The sequence below is a fragment of the Fulmarus glacialis genome, unplaced genomic scaffold (assembly GCF_000690835.1).
Source record: "Fulmarus glacialis isolate BGI_N327 unplaced genomic scaffold, ASM69083v1 scaffold46899, whole genome shotgun sequence".
Classification (NCBI taxonomy): Eukaryota; Metazoa; Chordata; class Aves; order Procellariiformes; family Procellariidae; genus Fulmarus; species Fulmarus glacialis.
The window spans coordinates 5,107-17,736 of record NW_009234795.1 but is presented as its reverse complement, the minus strand read 5'-3'; the positions used below and the strand labels follow the sequence as shown (position 1 = coordinate 17,736).

Genomic DNA, 12,630 nt, shown 5'->3' with positions numbered 1-12,630 from the left:
AGCCTTCTCCTTGTTGTTTTAGGACTTTTTAAAAATGTTCTTGTTTTAAAAAGGAAAGCAAATCCAAGGAAATGTAGCTTGTACAAATGGTTTCCATTTAGGAAATGTTTAAAAACTTTATTCCATCTGGTTTTTTTCTTCTTTTTTTTTTTTCCTTTCTTGCTCTTGCCACCTCAAATCCATTCTTAACACTTTAGTATCAAGTTATTTTAACAATAATAGTAGGAATGCTCTTTGTGTATACATATATAAATATAATTTCTTGATATTTTTATAACTCTTACAGGGATTGAAAGGACTTGACGGTCCAAAAGGTGAAATTGGAGCAGCTGGAGCAAAGGTATTTTCATGGCCCAAAGAACTAAATGCTTAAGCGTGTTTTCTGTAATGCCAAAATAATGAAAGATAGTAGATCTTTTGAATGCAGCTTTGTACCCTCTCGTGTCAGTGCTACTTGTATGGAGTGGAGACGCTATGTGGAATTGTCCATTTTTACTGTGTGTTTGATCCATATAAATTGCTATACAATGACATGTCTGGGCTTTATACAGGAAGAGAGGTCAACAGTGCCAGTCACCATTTCAGCTGGGGCTCAGATTTAGGCCTGTAAGGTATCACTGGGTGAATTCACTGTGGTCTGTCTGTCACACCTATGTAATACCGAAGACAACAAAGTCTGTTAACAAAGAGCCCATACACATCTTGCAATTTTCCACTTGGCCAGTTTGTGGTTCTTGTTGGCTTTATGTGACCAAGCTGAGAGAGGAAAAAAAGTTTTCTAACTTTTTTTATATAATATACTAAACTAAACTAAACTAAACTAAAGCAATGCATAACGGAAACCTGACTCTCCTCTTTTGGATTACCATACTAGAGATTGGCTAAAAGAAACAGGCATTGGAGAGGAGAGAGAATATATTTTATCAGACTGACTATTTTTCACCTAACAAGTTTATTCTCTTTTTTTTTGACCCTCGCTGGTACTGCAGCACCCTTACAGCTTCAGCTCAAAGCAGTGGTAACAGAAGTTAGCCAGCTGGAGACAATCCTTTCAAGATGGATTAAAAGTTATTTTAAAAGAGCATAGAACACTTTTTTCCAGGCTTTTCCGCATTGATCAGTGCTGATGCTGAAACATTTTTGGCCTAGTATAGGCAGTAATCACAGGTGGGACAGAACTATTCCTTTAGGTTAAGAACATAGTAAAGGAAGTGAATCTTCCAAAATCTAAATTTAAATGTGAAATCAGTAGTTAAAGAGAGTTTGTGTAGGAAAAGATTTCTTTCCTGAGATTGCCTACCACCTTCTGTGGAGGCAACAACTGCAGGAGACTTGGTGGAAACAGTGCAGTAGGTGGTGCGGGCTGTTAGCTGGAACAGGTGGGAGTTAAGTCTGCTTCACTGAGAATGTGTAAATACGGCATTTCCCATCAGCATGGGAAACAGTGCCCTTGATGCACAGGTGACTGTGCAAATCTGCCGCTCAGGTCTAACAGAAGCACGGACGACAGGGAGGAAACATGTAACTCCATTTTCCTCTAAACTGTTTTCTCTAATTGTGGCATTTCATTTCCATTTCTAGGGAGAATCCGGACCAACAGGTGCCATGGGTGCAACGGGTCCTCTAGTGAGTGTCATGTGCATTGGATATTGCAGAAGTGGCTTTAAGATTGTAAATGCTGTTGCCAATAGGAATTTTAAGGTTTTGATATCTGTACTTGATGTCATGAAGCTGAACTTTCTCTTAATTAAGGCTTTGTTTTCTATTACACTAACAGCAAATTTGGTCTACTATAAGCTGTTATCCTTTGCAATTCACAGCCATAGATAATAACGATAAATCAGAAGGCTGAACAGAAACTTGAATGTAGTTTTTGTGATTGTTTACCTGTTCCTGTAAGTGTAGGGTGACTAAATTTTTTTTACATGTTGATGCTTCATATGGAGTGATTTCCACACGAGAAAAACTGGTTTAGGTTGCTCTGAGGTAGAAATGGAATAATTAGGTCAGAAATGCACTAGCTAGGAAAACCATGGACAGAGGATTTTGGAGGTTATGGTGAGGATAAGCATGCATGACATGGAAGTGAAATGGAGAAACTTTTTCTCAGAGTAGTTTTCATTCAGATGTGGTTTTGGACAACTGAATACTTGTGAGCAGTGTAACATGCCAAAAATCAGCTCTCAGCAGTGCTTCTGGAAGTAAAGCACCCTTCTGATATCCGATAATGACATCTCTCTATGAAGCACTATCTTGTGTCATGCAGAATGTAATATCCCTGAAGTGGAACCTAGTTTGTGAATGAGACGTAGTAAATGAGATTGCATTATTGACCCTGGTGAGTATATACAGAATTTATTCTAATGTGTTTAAGAGTGGAAATACTGTTGGAACAGGAAAAGAGAAATTACAGTCTATTAAAATTCCACTGGGCAAGCCTGTGAGCTGCAAGGATTTATGTAAGCTGCTACTTCTTTCCTGCTATAGGACAAGATAAGCTACACCTGCAGGAGGAAAAAAAATAACTGGGTTCTGTAACTGTTGTTCGCATCATCTGTCCTTATCGTGCTTGTGGTCTCAGTGAACCTAATCATGTTCTTGTTAAAAGCAAATAAAGAAGACTGAGCATAAAATTGCTGAAGAGCAACGCAGTGCAAAACTTATTTGAACCAAAGGAAAAGTCAAGTATGTTAAAAAAAAAAAGGCTAAAAAGTAAAGAAAAAGAAGAAAAAAAAAAAAAGAGGGAGTGGCATATGTTCTCTCCACTATGGGGAGAAAAAAATCAAGTGAACTATGTTTTCCCCTTTTTGTTATTCTGCCACGATGAGCTCCTAAATAATGCACTTTTTATTCTTTCTTCAAGGGACCTAGAGGAATGCCAGGAGAAAGAGGTCGAATTGGACCACAGGGTGCCCCTGTAAGTAGGATCTTCCTTTTCTCTCCTTGTAATTCTTCCCTTGTTTTACTTAAATTTAAATCCCTGAGCCTAAAAGTATTTATTCATGTGACTGTTAGTCACTTCCGTGGTGAGTTCTGCTGCAGCTTGAGAAAGTTAGGGCTGAGCAGAGTTTTGTAGGGTGAGACCTTTACTATAACTTTCAAAAGTCAAAAACAGTTTCAAAAGGAGAATGCTAGCTGTAGGGTAATTTCTCATACCAGAGCTGCCCACGAGGCCAAATACCCTCACAACACTTTTTTCTGTGACACAAAAATGTCTTCTTTGTTTCTGTGAAATTTCTCTTGAGTGGCTATTTTCACCAAAAATTACTGAACAAGAAATAATATGTATTGATTTCGTCTGGAAAAAAGTTCAAAATGAAAGTTTAGACTTTCAATTTAAATTAAGTCTTATAATTTAATTCCAGGTAATAAAGCTGTCATCTTAAAAAGTATTTTGCTTTTCAGCAGAAAGAGGGATTAGCTGTGACATGAGATCGTATTTGAGTAGAAATTTCTTTCTGTTGCTTTACGTCCAGTGTCAAGTATTGTTTTTTCTGGCATTTCTCCCTATGACTTTTATGTGCTCCGTTTATGTTATGTGCTCCGTACAATGACACTGTCAAAATATTGGCCTCTCTGAAAATAGAGAAATCCATTAACTTAAAGGGGAGCATAATTTCTTCCAGAAGTTTTCCATGCCAGTGATTGGAGGGCTCTGCAATCCAGCATTTCTTTGATCTCTTTAGTATGTATGGCTGTTATCACAAATGCTAACAATAAAAAAATAAATAGATAAATTAGTTAGCGTTCTTATAAATATTCTGTCTTGTCTGTTTTCATGTCTAGGGTGGACGTGGCCAGCATGGTATGCCTGGGAAGCCAGGGCCAATGGTAAGTTTCTTTCTTAATCACCTATTTTTTTCACCTTATATTTCCCACTTGCCTTTTGACACTACCAAAAGAAGTGCAAAAAAATTCTTGGCAGTTGCTGGTAACAGTTCAGTGCAGCTGGAATTATCTGTAAGTGATTCCTAGTTCTGCTCATTTTAGCTTTAGGGCTGTCCTCTGAGAAATCATACTCTGCAGTTTACTTCATCTATAGGTTTTAATTCGCAGAGGAGTGGCATCTTCCCTGGAGAGGTGAGGCTTTGCTGCTTTTATGAAATGGGATCCGTATCGTAGGGAGATAAGTGTCTTGAAGATATGCACTGCAATATAAAACAGTTTATAATTGCATTTTATCTTCCTTCACATACAAAGCTGGCAAATGAGGTTGTACCCATTCTCAGCAAGAAGAAATGCCGCTCACTGATAGCAGAACTCGCTACCTGCAATTGATCCATTTCAAAACATGTAAAAGATAGCCTTTTAATCATGGACAGTCATACATTGAACTGAAGAACCAGAAGCCTACGTGTGAATGTCTGCCAAACTGAGAAAGCCTGGTATGCATGACTGTAGAAGTTCTCACACAATTGCAGCAGGGCTGAAGACGACTGTGGTATTTTGAACTGTGGATGTCGGTGTATCAAAGGGTGATGGTTTCAATCCTACAACCCCATCTCACAGTGCATTTGCAAAATGCCTTTGAGTGAATTCACACGAGTATTAGGAAGCCAGTGGGAATATTCACATACATACAGTTAATTATGTGTTGCTTTTGCAAATGAAAGCTTATGATTATTTCGTCCTATTTGTGCAAGGCCAGCTTCCACTTTAAAGATGCGGTATTCTCTTTTGTTTGCTTTTTTTGAAAGCATTACTTCTAGGATGTGGTTGAGAGTTTCTGCCTGTTGATGTAGCCAACCTGAACCTTTACAACTTTGTGATGTTCAACTTAAAAAAAAAAAAAGAAAAAAAAGAAAAAAACCACCACCCCCAAAACACCACACCAAAAAACCCCCCTCAAAACCCCCAAACACCTCCAATTAAAATTTCATTCTGTGCATACTCTTTATTTAATAGTGATGTAAGTCCTGAGAAAAATTCATTTACCTGTGTCATCTTAATGAACAGACTGTTTTATTAAAAACTTCATTAAGGAGTAATGTAATAGAAGCTGTAATAGAAGCTCGAAAAATGGGTGTCATTGTCTAAAAGCTGCAAAACTCAATTATTTAGTATATTATGAAAGAAGGGTAACTTGTTAGAAGAAACTTTCAAACAATGAAAAGATTTTTCAGTATTGAAAACAAATTATAAAGTTAAAAAAAGCTGGGTCCCGAGCTATGAAATTCTACATGAAGCTTGAAATTTTTCTTTGGCATAAAATATGAGCTCAGCTTCACTGGACATGATAATTGGTTGGCTAACATTTTTGGTAAAATCCCATGTAGTGCCACAAGGGAGATACTGGTACTTAATGCATATGTTTCTCATTGGAGGAAGTGTTAATGAAATGCATTGTTATTTGGGTCAGTGCAGTGGTACACTGTAATTCTGGAATTCTTCCTGCAATAAGAGAGAGATTTGGCAGACATGTATTTGTGATCCAATAAACTGGGACATGGGTTTTCAAAAATATACTTAGTGAGCTGTTACATCAGTTCTGTAGAAATCCAGTGCAAGGTCATGGCAGAAATGTTGTCTCAGAGGGACAGATTGTTCTCATTAAGTTTGTCAGCAGCGCTTTATTACATAGAACATTTTTTCACAGTATGTATCATATTTTACAAAAAGAGAGAAAATCAGGAAAAGATAAAGAGGAATCATCTGGGAACAGTGTTGTAGTGAATATTTATAACCACTGTGTGCCGCCATCCAGAGAGTTTATTATACAGTAGAAGGATCTTCTGTCGAATGTCTTGTTCAGCACAGGAGGCATTATGAAAATGGAAACAATTTAAAAATTTACTCTGAAGCCCTTAATTGGAAGTCTTTCTGTTTAGCAAAACAAGGTTTGTGTCATACCATACAGGTATATTGAGGTGTGTACGCTTGAAATTTGCTTTCTAGTGAGTTTGGACAGTCTGCCATGTAATGCAGCCCCAGCTGTTTGCACCCCTGCCCAAACTTCATGTCCTTGCAGCCACGCGAGGTGCGCCTACGCTCTGCCGCGCAACGCACCAAGAATTTGGCTCTAGAACCAGAAATAATGTAGCTACATCAACACTACAGTCTGCTCAAGCTGTCAGCCCTTTTTAGATACAGCATCGACTATATCTCAAGATATAATGCTATTTGGGAAGAGCTATGCTGGTTTTGGGAGCTGAAGATGTACCTCAGCACAGCATTGTCTTTCGAGGTGTGGCGTAACGCAGCCCTTCCTCCACTTCCTTTTCCAGAAATACCTGCCTATCTCTGAACAAAGATCCAAGCAGTAAACTCTCTCTGCTGTATGTTTTTCTCCATAGAGCCTTGAAAATTTGATACAAAATCTGTGTTTTAAAGCTTGCAAATGAATTTGGCTGTGAATTTGGGACTCTCAATGGGGCAGAAGAGTAGGAAGCAGGGCATGTAGTTGCGTAGCCTTTAATTATATTTTCACTTCCCATGTTGCTTGCCTCAAAAATCTTGTCTAGCAACCCAATTGTTTCAATGTAGATGTGGCCTGTATTTCTGTTTTTTCTAGATCACTATTTTAAGTTTAAAAGAATTGAAACTCTTTTTTGCTACATCCTGTAGGACAAATTGTGATCGCTTAACAAATATCTGATCTTTTCATTACCATACCACAGTAGCATAGATATAAAAAGAGGATATAATATTTTGCTAAAAACTAAAATTGAAAAACAGTTGCTATAATAATTGTCAGCTGTGTACATTGCAATTTGTGCATTAATAGCTGAATCAAGAGCTGTAACTTCGCTGAAGTAAGTAAATATATTATTAAAATACTGCACCACAATTCCATAAAATGTATATGTATCACTTAGAAAAACGATATTTATAGTTATTGTGGTTTTGTTATGAACAAATATTTTATGACTAAAAATACATTTAATCCCAGAACCATGTTTACCCAATGATTAGATACGAATCTGTGTGATCTAAACTGCAGAATTACAGCTTTGTGTGTCTTTTATAGGGCCCACTTGGCATAACAGGTTCTCCAGGTTTTCCAGGTGCTCCTGGTGTAAAGGTAAGAAATAAAATAAAAATATCTTTTTAATATGTCTAACAACACAGAATTAAAAAATGTGTACTAGACTACAGCGAGTTCAGAGTTGCTGTGAAATCAATCTTAGTCAAGACCTTGAGACAGAAGATAGAATTCAGAAGCCAAATGAAGCAATTGCAATTCGCCACAGTTAGGATACTTTCTTTGCTTTCACTTTTGCTTGAGTTAAGGGGTGATTATAAGATGACTGCCATGCTGTGCCTCAGGAATCTTGTCCTTCAAAGAATAACAAGATGCATTATTACAAGTTAAGTTGCGAGGACTAGTCTAAGACAGTATGGAAGCAGTACCTTCTAGGGCTGAAACTTCCAGTTTCCACCGAGAACACTTTTTGAGATGACCTAGATTGGTAAGGCAAATGCCTGAACCCCAACAGAGACGTACTACAGTTCATCACAATAGAGCAAATGATGATTACCACCTTTTGTGGCTCTCTGTGATTGGGCTGAAATGGAAAACTTTCATTCCCGGCAGCGCTGTCTTTGTGGGACTTTCCTCTCTTGTTTTTCAAGGAAGTGCTGAATTTTTTTTTTCCTAGCCTTAAGAATATGTCTGCAAAGATAGAAAAGACAACTCATACAGCTTCCTTATTCTTCTTATACTTGCTCCTCTGTTCCTTTACACTCCTAAAACATGATAGGAAAAAATTATACTAGAAGAAACTCTGAATTAGTCAGGTAGCCAAGTTCAGCAGATGTTTTGTGTTGTTGTGAAGCTGGCAACATTAATGAAACAGTTTTTTGGAAACAAGTCTTAATAAGAGTATTAACATAATGTATACAATTAAATGATAGACCTTTTAGTGCATGTCATAAAATATTTTGGTACGGCTAAGCACTACTTAATACCTAAATAAATGTTTGGAGAAGCTGTCACATGATGAATCAGTGAAAGCTTTTGAAAAGGAGGAGCTACCTTCAAGTTTGATCATCAGATGATGTAAATTGGAATAGTTGCTTTGAACTCATAAAAGCTAAGCAGACTGTACAATGAAGATGTGGACTTCAGTTCTGAAGATGTGATATTAACAGCCATCGGTTCCAAAATTCAAAGGAGATGCCAGGAGGAATTTTTTTATTGGAGCACCCAGTCCAATCTTACAGGGATTTTATATTTATGTATGCTGCAACTATGAGTTAATCTGTACTGTGCAAAAAAACTCCAGATGTGTTATCATTTCTAAATCTTAAACCTTAGCTGTTAACGAAGCTAAAAAAAAAAAAAGTTGTCAAATTACAGATACATACATGGGATTTTAGAGAGAGATGTCTTATCTGAAATATTTGATCTGATTTGGGCCACTGGCTGCTTTTCTGTAGAAAGTTTCCTTGTCCTTGTATAGATTGAGGAAAACTTCTGCTTGTACTTTTAAAGTTTACATTCACATAGAAGTAGTAGAAGCAGAATTAGGTAAGCAAAACTATATTTTAAAGATAATAAACTATTTCAAAACCTGAATTGTTTTTCTCTTATAAACTCAGTATTCCTCCTTAGGTACTTTGTAACGCTACTTTTTAGAGCAAAATAATCTCCAGTTCTTTCCTCATGTGAAATCTTAGGGTGAAGCAGGTCCAACGGGTCCTCGTGGTCCTGAAGGTCCTCAAGGACAAAGGGGTGAAACGGGTCCACAGGGCCCAGCTGGATCACAAGGTCTTCCTGTAAGTACATTAAATTGAGTTCCTCAGTGCTCAGCTTGCACGTTGCCTGTTTATACATTTTAATACCCCACTTGATAGACACTGAGTTTTGCTCAAATTACATTTTTCCCAGGAAAGGAAAGGTCTCATTCATTTGTTTTTTGCTTATTTTGTTGAAAATAACTTTTCATTATTTAATTAAAACAGCTTGGAAAACTGAAAGTTACACAGCTTGATACAGTCTCAATCCTAGAAGTACTTTAAAGCTTAACCTTAAACATAAAATCTTAAAGATTAAAAGTCACATTAACTTGCATGCTTTGTTACTCATATTAGGATTTGCACAAGTAGATCGTATGTTGCTGTATTTATTTAATAGACTTTATTGTCTGGTCTTGTAAAGATAAAATTAGTATCATCTGCTTTTGTTATTGATACCCTCCTCATTAAAATTAATGTTAATTAAAATTAATGTGAATTAAAATGTTATCTTTAGGGTACCGAAGGGACAGATGGTTCCCCAGGTGCTAAGGGCCCTACTGTAAGTAATCGTATCACCTGTTGAAGAAATTGTGTAAGTGGATTTTTTTTTTTCCTTATTTTTATTAAGTTTCCTTACTGTGCTTGCTGTTCTTTCTATTTGTAGGGATCTCCAGGCACTGGAGGCCCCCCTGGTTTATCAGGTCCACCCGGTTCCCCAGGACCACAAGGCAGTACTGGCCCCCCTGGTATTCGAGGCCAGCCGGTAATGTTTTTGTCTCTGTGGAAATTGTAATGTCTTGCAAACGTGTCACTCTATGAAACTAAAACAGTGATTAGCAGTGGGGTTCCTTTAAATAAATTAATAGCATACTAGTGAGTATGCTGAGAATCTTCTGTGTGTCCAAAATACTGATTTTGCTTTCTTAAAGGTCTAAGAAAGAAGAGTGTCTATATAAACTTGGACAAACAGTAACAGTTATCTCCTGAAATTGTCTCGTTTAAGTTTTTGTCTTGATAACGTCATAATAAACAAGCACACTAAGGGGAAAGACAAACCATTTTAAGCATCCTGTTATATTGCCTACAACTAGTTACTAAACTAGGAAATGTTTTTCTGTTTCATAGCATAATACAAAATGGTCAAATGATTTATGCAGAGTTTTAACCTAATGGTTGTTATTCATGTGTTTATTTTCAGGGAGACCCTGGTGTCCCAGGTTTCAAGGGAGAAGCAGGACCCAAAGGTGAACCCGTAAGTCTCCATATGCTTTGTAAGATGAAAAGGAATCGCAAAGGCTTGTATGAGTATTTTGAATAGATTCTTACAATTTTCAAGACACTTCTGATGCTTATAATCATGAGTAATTGTAGTGAGACAAACCACAGTGAACGTGGCTGGACAGTACTAACAATGAATGGCGAAGCAGGTCCTTTGATGTTATAAATCACCGACCCAATATAGGCCTCACAGGACTCAAGGACAGAAAAACCAATTAGTGCATCTACTGAGGTTTGTGTAGCACACAGAATGAGTGTATTCTAATTTCTTCATCTCGTATGAAATGGATCCGTACGATTCTGAACATTTAAGAGCACACAGGTCTGTGTGCTAATCATAATAAAAAAGTCCTTTTTATTTTAAACTTACATTTAATACATTTTATACTTATGCAGTTATATATATATTAATTATATTTTATTTATACATTAAAATAATATAAATGTTTATACATTTATGGTATGAATAGCTGTTTAGCCCACAGCTAATATTTGTGAAAGATTATTTGAGAACATGGCTAATTCCATGCTGTAACCATGTGAATTTTGGAAGAAAAGTGATTCTGCAGAGTTGGAGTCAGTTTGACTTGTTAACCAATCTTTAATTTTTTTTTCTCACTAGTTAAATGATCATGTAATAACTGACAAAAATGTACAGATGAAGTAATGGTTTCCTTACCACTGACTGTCTTCTCCTTTGAGAATTTCTACTAGAGTCACACTGAATTTTGAATCCTTTGCAGCTTGTCCAATTGATAATAATAAATACAAATTGTTATATCTGAGCAAATAGGTGATTATAAGAAGCACTGTACAGCCGAACTGCAGAATTACAGTTTATTCATAGTGCCCTTCTTACTGAAACAGTAGCTTATAAGCATTGTAAAAGAGAAAAGCTGATGCTGAAAAGCTGCATTGCTGCATTTTTTAACTGATTCAAAACCTCACTATTTTTTTTTCTTCTTTATTTGGAAAAATATTTATGATGTTTAGAAGATAGTCTGTTTCAATATACCTGAGAAGTCGTGAGCTTAACAATGATTTTTTTAAAAGCATTTTACTTTCACTAGGGCCCACAAGGTCCCCAGGGTCCCATTGGACCTGTAGGTGAAGAAGGGAAAAGAGGTCCTCGAGGTGATCCAGGGTCAGTAGGTCCACCAGGTCCTGTTGGAGAGAGGGTAAGCAATCCAAAGGAATAATATGTCTTGAGAGATGCACTGCTAAGCTGAAAAACCTCTTGACCTAACCATGAATTTTCTTACAGCTTCGTTGTGGGTGTAGTCAAACTTCATTTTATTAATGAAGTAGTTAATACTGTGCATTATTTTTTGCACTGGATATTTTCATTTGTGGATTCCGTGCACAGGATAGTAATGGTAGGAGAAATGGTGGAGATACGACGAGCTAACCTATACAAATGGTCATCTTGCTTTCAATGAGGCTGTTCACATAGAAGGAACTGTTCAGCATGCATGGATGAAACTGGTATTTTTACCACTCCAAATGGTAAAAAAAGACAAGTTTAAAGTATCAGAATAAGAAAGTTGTAAGGAAATAAACTGAATCCCCAAAACATAAATCTAGTACTTTATTTGCAATAAGTTATGTAAAAATTAAGATAATAATCTGGTATCTATGGCTTTTCCTAGGGTGCTCCTGGTAACCGTGGTTTTCCGGGTTCTGATGGCTTGCCTGGACCAAAGGTAAATGACATTAGTGTCCATCTTTCATTGGGTCATTTTAAAAATTTTCATACATACAGATATGTAGAAAGAAAGTGTTCCATTAAAAACGTCTGCTTCTTGGCAAATAGGCAGATCCTCAAAATCACTGGAAGCAGGATCAAAAGGAATTGACAAATGCCAAAAAGGGGTCTGAATGTTTTGAGACTAAAATTTTTTTGGGAAAAGTCACTTTCAATTCCTGTGATGTTCAGCTTTGCTTGCTTGTCTCTGACTTAATGCTCCCTCATGCTGAAACGTGAATAGATAAGAGATATTGACCTGTTCTACTACTATATTGTTTTATGTATTGCTCTATAGTAGGTAACTATTTGAAAAATTACTTTTTCTTTGTGTGTGGTATAGTTTTCCTAGACTTGTCCCTTGAACAGATGGGCTTATCTATCTTTGGCTTTCCTAACTGCTATAACGCTTCCAGGGAAGTGACTCACATATGTATTTGTCTAGTGTTCCTGTAAATTCCTACCTTCTTGGTAAAAATACAGGGATTCTGAAATTCTTATATAAATTTGCTTTATGGAAGAGACAACTTCTAAGTAACAATTTGGGAAAAAAAGTAATAATAATAAAAGTATTAATGATTTGGAACTCTGTTTGCAAAAATAGATCCTTAATAGAAGATACCTGTTTTATTTAACCTTCTCTTACTGTTGCTGTTCTACCTGTTAAGTAGTAGCCCATTGGTATCTTTCTAGGGTGCTCAAGGAGAGCGTGGTCCAGCAGGTTCTTCTGGTCCTAAAGGAGGTCAGGGAGATCCTGGGCGCCCTGGTGAACCTGGCCTCCCGGGTGCAAGGGTAAGGAACTAATAGCAGTACACTGTAAACCATGGTGTTTTTCGTTTTCAAAAGGCAACGATGAGCTTTGCAGAGTTAAGAAGCTGTTACACAAGGACAGGCTTGTTTCAATGGGGCTACTTAAAGGGTAAAGGCCA

General features: G+C 36.9%; 1 protein-coding gene across 1 annotated transcript in view; it reads left to right on the top strand.

Annotated features, from left to right (window-relative positions):
* Positions 1 to 12,630, top strand: part of LOC104082574 (collagen alpha-2(V) chain-like) — a gene marked incomplete at both ends in the record, with an annotated part of 34,293 nt that overhangs the window by 16,861 nt on the left and 4,802 nt on the right. The window contains 12 exons of the mRNA XM_009585755.1: positions 287 to 340; positions 1,582 to 1,626; positions 2,864 to 2,917; positions 3,787 to 3,831; positions 6,968 to 7,021; positions 8,620 to 8,718; positions 9,194 to 9,238; positions 9,344 to 9,442; positions 9,878 to 9,931; positions 11,028 to 11,135; positions 11,607 to 11,660; positions 12,395 to 12,493. Coding sequence (XP_009584050.1) covers positions 287 to 340; positions 1,582 to 1,626; positions 2,864 to 2,917; positions 3,787 to 3,831; positions 6,968 to 7,021; positions 8,620 to 8,718; positions 9,194 to 9,238; positions 9,344 to 9,442; positions 9,878 to 9,931; positions 11,028 to 11,135; positions 11,607 to 11,660; positions 12,395 to 12,493 — 810 coding nt within the window. The remainder of the gene's footprint in view (positions 1 to 286; positions 341 to 1,581; positions 1,627 to 2,863; positions 2,918 to 3,786; positions 3,832 to 6,967; positions 7,022 to 8,619; positions 8,719 to 9,193; positions 9,239 to 9,343; positions 9,443 to 9,877; positions 9,932 to 11,027; positions 11,136 to 11,606; positions 11,661 to 12,394; positions 12,494 to 12,630) is intronic.